General features: G+C 50.6%; 1 protein-coding gene and 1 pseudogene across 1 annotated transcript; both read right to left on the bottom strand.

Annotated features, from left to right (window-relative positions):
- Window positions 1-2,021: 2,021 nt before the first annotated feature.
- On the bottom strand, window positions 2,022-2,621 carry LOC147413042 (olfactory receptor 6E1-like). The gene has a single exon (XM_086480913.1). The coding sequence runs from the start codon at window positions 2,619-2,621 to the stop codon at window positions 2,022-2,024; it is 600 nt and encodes a 199-aa protein (XP_086337039.1).
- Window positions 2,622-8,480: 5,859 nt separating this feature from the next.
- Window positions 8,481-9,447, bottom strand: LOC147413041 (olfactory receptor 14C36-like; annotated as a pseudogene).
- Between the last annotated feature and the right edge of the window lie 1,027 nt (window positions 9,448-10,474).

The raw sequence follows: 10,474 nt of genomic DNA, 5'->3' as shown, positions 1-10,474 counted from the left end.
TTTCCTGATGGAACTGCTCTTACGGAGGGCAGCTCTGTCAGAGAAGTGCCCATTGCCTGTCCCTGCCTGCGGTCACAGGACTACCACGCAGCAGGACTGTGACCAAGCTGGCAGAACAATCGGGCCTTACAGCAACCCAAGGGCTCAGAGGGAGAATGTGGAAGTGGAAAGAGAAGAGCTCTGGAAGACCCAGTGCTCCTGACAGTGCTGCCATGCTGGGAACTCTCTTGCTGGGCCTCTACTGAGGTACAGGACATCTGCTATGCAGAGGAAGATGGGCAGTTTCTTGCTTCTGTATAACAGCCACCCACCAGTTTGCACACAGCACCCTTGAGCTCCTGGTTCCTCGTGCTGCAGATGAGGGGGTTCACAGCTGGAGGCACCAACGAGTAAAGCACAGCAACCAACAGATTGTGGGATGGTGAGAAGATGGAGGGGGGCTTCAGGTGGGCAAACACGGCAGTGCTGACAAACAGGGAGACCACGGCCAGGTGAGGGAGGTAGGTGGAAAAGGCTTTGTGGCGTCCCTGGATCATCCCACTGCATTCAGTGTTGGTGTGACCTCACCTCGAGTACTGTGTCCCCTTCTGGGCCCCACAATTCTCAAGGATGTTAAGATATTTGAATGTGCTCAGAGGAGGCAACAAAGCTGGTGGCTGGGCTGGAAGGCATGTCCTATGAGGAACGGCTAAGGAGAGTGAGTTTGTGTAACTTGGAGAAAAAGAGGCTGAGGAGTGAGCTCATTGCTCTCGACAGCTTCCTGAGGAGGGGACGTGGAGAGGGAGGTGCTGAGCTCTCCTCCATGGTATCCTGTGACAGGGCACGTAGGAATGGTTCAAAGCTGCACCAGGAGAGGTTTAGAAAGACATTAGGAAGCATTTCTTTACCAAGAGGGTGGTCAAACCCTGCAAGAGGCTTCCTAGAGAGGGGGTCAACACCCCAAGCCTGTCAGTGTTTAAGAGGCATTTGGACAATGCCCTGCAGAATACCATTTATCTTTTGGTGAGATGTGAGGTGGTCAGGCAGTTGGACTAGATGATGGTTGTAGGCCCCTCCCGAAGGAATTATTCTATTCTATAGATATCCCTGTGCAGGGTGGCTCCCTCCAGCACTTGGGCTCAGATACTGGGTCTCCTCAGTAGCTGCCCCTGGATACCAGCCTCCCCAGTTGCAGGCACCGGGACATAGGAGTCCCTGAGGCCTCAATCCCACTCCAGATGTTGGTACAGACCACCTTCATCTCTCTCTCTCTCTCACACACGCACACACACATACACAAACTCTAAAGTCCAGTCACTCCAGTCTCTCAGTTGCTGGCACTAATGACACAAGGGCTGCCTGACCCCCTGGTCCTGCACCAGTTGCTGCACTCACACCCCTGTGCTCACAGGCTCATGCAGAGGAGACATTGACTCACCCAGGAAGGAGATAGAGATAAAGTTTAATGAGAAGACAGAACAGATTGCACTGGCCAGGGTCCTCCCCTAAACTTCCCGGAGTAAGTCCGGTGCAATCCGAAAATGCTCCTGCCCTACATCCCATAAAGTGTCCTGCACCTCCAGGCAACAGTCTCCTTAATCCAAGTGGTGAGCCAGAAAGCTGCTCTCAATGACTCGTCTTGATGGGTTTCACACCTGGACAACGGGGCTGAATACTCTCCCAGGGCAGCCCTGGAAGGAGCTGGGACAACTTGTTCATGTCTCAGGAGCCTGTAATTTGGGTTCCCACCTGCCTCTGTGCCTCTGTACTCTTCTTAGTTTGCAGAGAAGGGCTCATGATGAGCTGGTGGCTCTCCTGGGATGGGTCTGGGAGAGCTGAGGCAGGGCATTAACTGAGTCACTCCTCCTGCCATTGGTAGTGCCTTCTTTGGCTGGGCAGATGAGCTTCTTATCCCTTGACCCAACAGAATCCCATAAGAGCATCAGCCTCCCAAGGCATCTGTGTTTGGGGGTCACATACACATGCATTGGTATTATTTTAGAGGTGACAGCAGGTCACTGGAATCGCTGTCCAGAAAGGCATCATGACGAGGGGAAAAGCTGTACTGTTGCACGGGCAATGGCATTGTTCAGGGCCAGCATCACAGCCTTGTTTCTAAGGCTGTAGATGAATGGATTTAAGAATGGGTAGAGGACGGTGTTCAGCAAAGCTACGATTCTGTTTGTCTGCAAGGAAACATCTTCTGAAGGACACACATAGAGAGCAATGCAGCTCCCATATACAATGGCCAAGGTGGTGAGATGGGAAGAACATGTAGTAAAAGCTTTTTTCCTCCCAGAGGCTGCTGGAAGGTGTAGAATACAGAGAAGGATGCCAATGTAAAATGCCAGAGTTAAACCTAAGGAATCCAGTATGACAAATGATATTAAAAGAGAGTCTAGTTTCCAAAGCAGGCTGGTGTCAGAGCAGGACAATTTGAATAAGGGGGAGTTGTCACCAAAAAAATGGTGGATCTTGTTGGAGCCACAGAAAGTCAACATGTGGAGGAGGACCAGATGGTAGCTCAAGAGTGTGATGCCTGTGACCCAAGCAGCAACAACCAGGCGGATGCAGAGCTGAGGCTTCATGATGGCAGCGTAACACAAAGGCTGGCAGATGGCAACATAGCGGTCAAAGGACATGACAACCAGAAGAGCCAACTCTGTGCAGCCCAGGGCAAAATAGAAATAGGATTGGGCAAAGCAGCTGCTTAGGGAGATTCTTCTCCTCCCAGAAGCCAGGATCACAACGAGTTTGATGCTTGTGGAGGATGTAAACCAGATCTCCAGGAAGGACAGGTTGCTGATGAAAAAGTACATGGGGGTTTGCAGGCGGTGATCCATACACACCAGGAAAATGATGGTCATGTTCGCCACCACTGTTGTCAGGTAGACGAGCAGAAGGACCAGAGAGAGAAATAGCTGTAGTCTTTGATCAAGCCCTGAGAAACCCTCTAGGATGAACTCAGTAACTGCACTTTCATTTTCTGCTCCCATGCTCAATTTCAGTTCATCCTGGTGAGACAGGAACCTGGCAAAAACCAACTGTGATAATTTCACCGTCTGGCTGAAAAGTTCGATCCTTCCTTCTCTGCTGCTTTCCTTTCTTGCAGTCTTCCTATATGACACAGACAGAGACAGTCCTATAAGCATTTCTCCCACCCCAATTTTTCTGTTTCACATTTTAGTGGCAGTTCTCACAGAATTTGTTCTCCCTTATCTACCCTTTCCAAACACTCACAAAGGATTTTTTTCTCCAGAACACATTTTAAAGAGGCTGTTAGCTATTTCACCCCATTCCTGGGTAATCCCAAATTCATTCACTCAGACCTGTTGCAAACCTCTGTCACACCTATGTGCCAAACTCTCCTCTTCTATTGCACAAACATTAAACAATCAAAACAAATGAAATCGAATCAAATCTGTATGGTGAAAGCTGTTCTTTCTACTTTTCAATACTTGCCTTTTTGGGCTAGGAATCGCCGACAATATGTTGATTTCAAAATAAATAATATCAAGTATATTTCTGTAATCCTTCGCTTTCTTCAATAGCTTCTTCCACTCTGTTTCTTCAGGAAAGGGCAGGGGGGTGACGGGGGAATAAGGACCAAGTCTAACTTGTCTTCCTTAGTACTCTAAATAGCGACTGAAATTTTTTATGGTTCCACACAGTCTCATCTGACATCCGCCTGCACAGAAACGCAGTTGTTTCCAAACAGCTGCTCATTGCTATTACCCTCAAATGTCCTGACCGAAATGCAGAGCAAGGGTGTCTGGAAGAGATTTGTAAGCTTTCTTTTGCGTGCCAGTTATAGGCTGGGAGGACCCAGCCTCTAGTGTTTTCTCTTGTCTCCATTGAGTATAGAGGGAGCCTCTGGGAAACAAGTTCTCACAGGCACCTGCAGCACAGTCGGTGACACTCATTGTTCAAGTCTCAAATCTCGGATGTACTCAGTTATTATTTTTTAAAATCAAAATACGAATCTAACAGAAGGAAGCATGAGAGAAGTATATACAATAACGACCGATGTTTTCCCCTTCATCTTTACTGTTAATTTAGACATAGAAAGGAGCAGAGCAGATGAGACCAGACACAGGATGATTCACAACGCAAGGGGAGGAGAGCGAGGGGAGGAGCTGGTGGGTTTGAAGCAGTGAAACAAAAGTTCTCCACAGGCTGTGCTGTCCCCTCAGGCTCTGTCCCAGGGCAGAATGGGTAGCATTACCCAAGGAGCAAAATGGGAATTTCAGCATAGGGTGGTGCTCCACGTTGGCACGACATTTCAGCTTGGGGCTCAGGCTAGTCTTACATCCCAAATGCCCTGCTTGTTCTTTGCCTCTAGTCTGGCACAGGGGAAGCTCTGCACTGGGTTCGCCTGGAAAACTTTCTGAGGTTGAACCACCGGCTGCATTTGAGCAAAAGCTCAAGCTCAGTCACCTCCAGCAATTTGAGCGTGGTGAATTGTTGAATCAGAGGTGGTCATCCCAGTTTCCATTTTCTGGGTCAGTTCAAACACTCAAAGGCTGGTGTATTCTTACTCCATTGGGTGACACCTAAATTATCTAAAATTATTCTTCTCCTGAAGGTACCTCCTTAGGGGAACCTGCAAATTTGCAGACAGATTCTGTTCAGGCCCAGCATCGTCAAACACGCAGCCAGCCTATGCGATAGGGAGTGAAGAAATAGAGGATATGAAGGCGAAGGATACCCAGGTGAAGAAGGCCTTATTGTGGCTTTGCACAGAGGTTATCCTCAGGATGGTGCCTCACATGGAGACATAAACCACAGCAGTCCCTGTGAAGGAGCTCAGCAGCACAGCGGAGGAGAGAGCAACGCTCCTGGTTCATAGTAGCTGGTGCCCGTGCGGGCTCCTCTCAGCAAAGGGATGATGTCCAAGAAGAAGCAGTCTCTGTACTGGGCACAGAGGGTCTGGTGGCACACAAGATGGTGAGGCTGAGCATGGGCAGAGGAGCCATTCCCCAGCAGGTGAACATGAGCACGGAGCACAAGCGGGAGTTGGCAAAGACAAGAGCAACGCGAGGACTTGCAAATGGCCCTGCAGCCATCGAAACACGTCGCAACACCTCGGTTAAACTCAGCCGTGCCCAGGGAGACAGAGAATGTCTGCGGCTCGTGAGCAGCCACAGAGATCTCTTAGTCTGCAACACGGGACTGACAAACATGTCAGGGGGAAGGACCAAAGTGAACTAAATCCATGGGTCAATGCTGCAGGGGATGCAAGGCCCCCTCATGACCTTCACCCCAGATGAGCCTGAGAGGGGAATGGGATGGGACCCGCTGTCTTCCCAGCTGTGTATGTGCTGCTGCTGGTGTGGTGGCTTTAAAGGAGAGAAGGGATGGAAAGAGGTAACAGGATTGAGGCAGCTCCTGCCCTGAGCCTTGAACAAGAGCAAAGGAAGAGAACAGGGAAGTAAACGGGTGCAGACCCTTAGACATGAGAAGAACACAAACCTGCAGGACAGCAGCCAACGGGGCTAGCGGTAGTGGCGTGTGGACAATGCCTGTACACCAATCACAGCTTACTTAGTGGCGCGTATACTAGTAGAGAAACGTATATAATGATGCTGTAGCAAACAATAAAGGTCTTCGATTCACCCTCGATCAGAGTCCATGCCCTCAATCTCCACAAATGGCTCCCGAACAGGGACTTGAATCGCGGCAGTGAGCGACCGGTGGAGAGCCCAGCCGAACGAATAAAGCAGCGGATTGAGAGCTGCCGTCCGGACAAGTAATCACCTAGGAAAAAAGGTGAGCGGCTGGGTATGTAACCTAAGGAGTAGCTGATCCGGTGGCAACCCCGTTGAAATCCCCAGGCTGCTGAAAGGAAGAAGGATCGCAGAGTCGCATTAATCTTCTCTGCAGGACAGGGGTGAGCAACGGGGCAGAATGGGTACCTCTGTGTCTGCGGAGGAAAAGACTGTCATGAAGAGCTAAATAATCTGAAGGAGCAGCTGGATAAACAAAGCAAGAATCTCAATAGTTTAAAAAGGGAATTGGAACGAAATGTGCAGGAGAGAGAGGCCAAAATTGAGTCCCAACTTAAGTGTATCTTGAAGTGGGTCAGGATTGCAGTCCCCGGAGTGGACTCATGTACTATCTATTCCCCTGAGATATGGGACGAATTTCGCCCCAAGGCTTGGGAAGAGAGGGGGCTTGGAAATGTTGCGTGCCTTGCCGCTTAAGTACAGGCGCCAGATGGACCCCCTGGAGTACCCCCTCTCCGAGTACCCCTGGTTCCATGGGACGCTGTCACGGCTGAAGGTGGCTCAGCTGGTGCTGGTGGCGGCGCCGGCTCCCACGGTGTCTGCCTGGTGTGGCAGAGAGAGACGCGCCCAGTGAGAGCGTCCTCCTCTTCAGCTGCCAGGGCCGGCCGGCCCCGACCCCTGCGGCCCCGACACCCATGGCCTGGCTGAGCACCTCCCATTGCCCACCCCCGGCGAGGAGGAAGGAGGACAAGGACGATGCCGAAGGCTCATGGCGGGGGAAAGGGGACCCCCGGCATCACACCTGGGGTCACACCCAACCCTTCCCCCTCCCCCCAAAAATGGATCTCAGCCCCCCACCCCCCAAAAAACGAGCTCCCCCCTCCCCTCCAAAAACACTGCAGTATGGACCTGCCCCTCCCACCCTGGTCAATTTTCGGGGGGCAGGAGGGAAGTCTGTTGCTAAGAAAATTGGGAAAAAAAAAAAAGAAGGAAAAAAAAAAAGAAAAAAAAAGAGAGGAAAAAAAAAGAAAAAAGAGAGAAAAAAGGGAAAAAAAGAAAAAAAAGATAAAAGAAAAGGTATAAAAGCCTTTGACAGATTTCTAGAAGTGGATTCCTGCTAGCTAGGAATAGTCTGAGTTACAGGGGCTGAGCTTGTTTTCCTGTGTTTGCTTTACTTTGCCTTGGTCACGTGTGTTTCCTTTGATCTGTAACTGGTCACTCAGAGCGAGCACCAGTGCAGTTGTTCTACAGAAGCCTGTGTAATAGTTGGGCATGTCACGCTGCAAAATCGTACAGCTATTGGTGTTTTGCTTTTAGCACAAGTCATGGATGTGAGGATTTTGAAGGAATGTGTTGCATGAATTTATCAGATCACTCCGAGTCAATCCATAAAAGTATCCAGATGCTGAAGGACGGAGTTCTCAAGCTATGGGTTGATGAAACATGGAAATAGCTGAATGAGCTTTTAGAGGGATGGGGTTTTGTTAGCTGGTTTAAATCACTTATTAAGTTGTTGTTAGTCTGTCTGCTTCTCTTCCTACATATCCTTCTCTGTATACCATGTCTCCTGCAATGTATTAAGCGTTTAACATGCGACTGTCACAGCTGTCTTGGTTGTAAGCAAAGGAGGGGGAGACGTAGGAGTAAGTCAGAGGCAACCTTTGGAATCCAGTCAGGCTCTGTTGCACTGAGGAGGAACAAGGAGAGAAGGGGTGGGAAGAGGATTCAGGCAGCTCCTGCCCTGAACCTTGAACAAGAGTAAAGGAAGAGAACAGGGAAGTAAACAGATGCGGACCCTTAGACACGAGAAGAACACAAACCTGCAGGACAGCAGCCAATGGGGCTAGCGGTAGTGGCGCGCGGACAATGCCCATAAATCAATCACAGCTTGCTTAGTGGTGCGTGTGCTAGTAGAGAAAAGTGTATAATGATGCTGTGGCAAACAATAAAGGTCTTTGGTTTATCCCAAATTGGAGTCCGTGCCCTCAATCTCCACACTGCTCTGCGCATCCCTCACGTCCCAGAGCAAGAAACAGGCCACAGAACGTTCATCCAGCCGGCATGCTGAGGAGATCCCCACACCGAGCATTTTGCAGTCCCAAATGCCAAACTTGCTCCCCAGGACAGCAGGAGACAACTGGCCTTGGGGATGCTCAGGAAGGTCCTTTTGCCCCAGGGAAAGGGCAGCCTGACCCAAGCTGACACCCACACCAAAGGGTTTCTCTTTCCATGTCCCCCCTGCACACACACACATGGTGCCCTGCTCTTCTCCCAGCACATCCCATCTCCCCACAGAGGCTTTTCCCTACAGAGCTCATCTCTGCTGACCTGGACGGTCATTCCTGCAGCCCCTCCCCAGGCTCCCCACAGACCCTGAACTGGTGGTGCTGCTCTGCAGAGCAAGTGGGCTGTGGTGGCCAGGGCCATGCTGGTGAGGCTGAGAGGCAGACCCAGCTCAGGGTGGCTACTACCCCCTCCACCTCAGCACACAGACGCTGCCCCTGCAGCTCCACAGAACATCTTGGAGAAAAGAACTCAGACAAAGAAGTGGGTGCAGGGTCCTTTATGTGGAATAAACACACAGAGACCACAGCTCCTTATTTACACAAAGTTTCTAGAGCACGCAAAACAAGCAAACACTGACACAGAAATAGGGTAAAGAATAAGGGGAGGGTTTGGGGACAGAATTAATACAACCAAGAAAAGCTAAACCCAAAGAAACCAGGTCAAACAACCTCCCAAACATACAGACTATGCCAGTAATGTGTTCCATTACTAGGGACATGCAGTGGAATATGAGCGGTTCATTGCTACTTCTGAAAAGCAACCAGTCATCATTTTCCTCAGGGCGTCCTTGAGCTCCTGGTTCCTCATGCTGTAGATGAGGGGGTTCACTACTGGAGGCAACAACGAGTACAGAACTGCCATTACCACGTTCAGGGATGGGGAGGAGATGGAGGGGGGCTTCAGGTAGGCAAACATGGCAGTGCTGACAAACAGGGAGACCACGGCCAGGTGAGGGAGGCAGGTGGAAAAGGCTTTGTGGCGTCCCTGCTCCGAGGGGATCCTCAGCACGGCCCTGAAGATCTGCACGTAGGACACCACAATGAACACAAAACACCCAAATGCTAAACAGACACTGACCACAATTACCGCAGCCTCCCTGAGGTAGGTGTCTGAGCAGGAGAGCTTGAGGATCTGGGGGGATTTCACAGAAGAACTGGTCCACAGCATTGCCCTGGCAGAGGGGCAGTGAAAATGTATTGGCCGTGTGCAGCACAGCGTAGGGAAAAGCAGTGCCCCAGGCAGCTGCTGCCATGTGGACACAAGCTCTGCTGCCCAGGAGGGTCCCGTAGTGCAGGGGTTTGCAGATGGCAACGTAGTGGTCGTAGGCCATGACTGTGAGAAGAGAATATTCTGCTGTGAGCAAGAAGACAAAGAGAAAAAACTGTGCAACACATCCTGAGTAGGAGATGACCCTGGTGTTCCAGAGGGAGTTGGCCATGGCTTTGGGGAGAGTGGTGGTGAGGGAGCCCAGATCAAGGAGGGAGAGGTTGAGGAGGAAGAAGTACATGGGGGTGTGGAGGTGGGGGACACAGGCTACGGCAGTGATGATGAGTCCGTTGCCCAGGAGGGCAGCCAGGTAGACGCCCAGGAAGAGCCCGAAGGTCAAGAGCTGCAGCTCCCATGTGTCTCCAAATCTAAAGTGGAGGAACTCTGTGATGGAACTGACATTGGACATTATTTCACTGCAGGAATGGGGGACTGCTGTAAGAGGAGAAGACATTGACAATTGAGGATAGATTTCTCTGAACCTCTTTTATGCAATTTCTAAGACAAAACACCCAAAATGGCTTTTTTTTTTTTTTTTTTTTTTTCCTAGGAACCACGATCAGTTCCTTTTTGTGAGTTCAGGATTGACGAGCAGGGGCTCTGACCAGGGGCTCCAGACAAGTCAGACCTGTTCTATTGCAGAGGTGTCAAACAGCCCGTGCATTCAGTAGGTGTTCCTGGCAATGGGTACTTCACTTGAGTAAGAGGTATTTCCCTCAGTGACCGTGTGACAATTGTCCCTATTTATTCCAATGTGATGGAGTCAGCACCCAGACCTGCTGTGTCTGAGAGGGAAGAGCCCAGGGAGGGACCCAGCCCTTCCAACTCTGCTGTAATGAACAGCAAAGTCTGAGTCGGAGTCACTCACGTCCAACACAGAACCTTTCTCACCCCCATTTTCCATCTCTTGGCTCTCTCCAGACATGATAACAGCAGCGTGCCTGTGGGGGAGAATGGGGCTGTCACTAGGTTCCCATCTTCCTCTGCTGAGTTGCACGCAGCACGGGGGAAGGGCACTTCAACCTCTTCACCTCATGGAGATGCTCAGGTGCCTGAAAGACAGTGCCCAGCACCTCCTGTAGGGAGGATCAACTTGTTTCCAAGTCCCACACACTGTATTGCCCACAGCCCCCCAGGATCAGTGACTCAAATGCATCTGAGATGCATAACACTCCCCCCACAACCCAGATCTTCCACAAGTAAGAAAAAGGAGCAGCAGGTATTGGAGAAAAAATGCAGAGCAATACCTTGATCCTTCTGCAAAAGGGGAACAGGAGAGGAAGACAGCTGGCACGTGGGAAAGCCTTCTCCTTACACAGCAAAGCACAGCACCTCCATGTTGGTGGCATCCCAGGCCAGTTGCTCTCAGTCCCTTTTCTCTGCAGAAGGAAGAGTTTTGCATGTCAGGAGAGATGCATCTTTGCGGGGGATCTGTC

The sequence above is a fragment of the Leptosomus discolor genome, unplaced genomic scaffold (assembly GCF_034619465.1).
Source record: "Leptosomus discolor isolate bLepDis1 unplaced genomic scaffold, bLepDis1.hap2 HAP2_SCAFFOLD_35, whole genome shotgun sequence".
NCBI lineage: Eukaryota > Metazoa > Chordata > Aves > Leptosomiformes > Leptosomidae > Leptosomus > Leptosomus discolor.
Note: the sequence above shows the minus strand (reverse complement) of the source record. Positions and strands in the feature narration are given on the sequence as shown.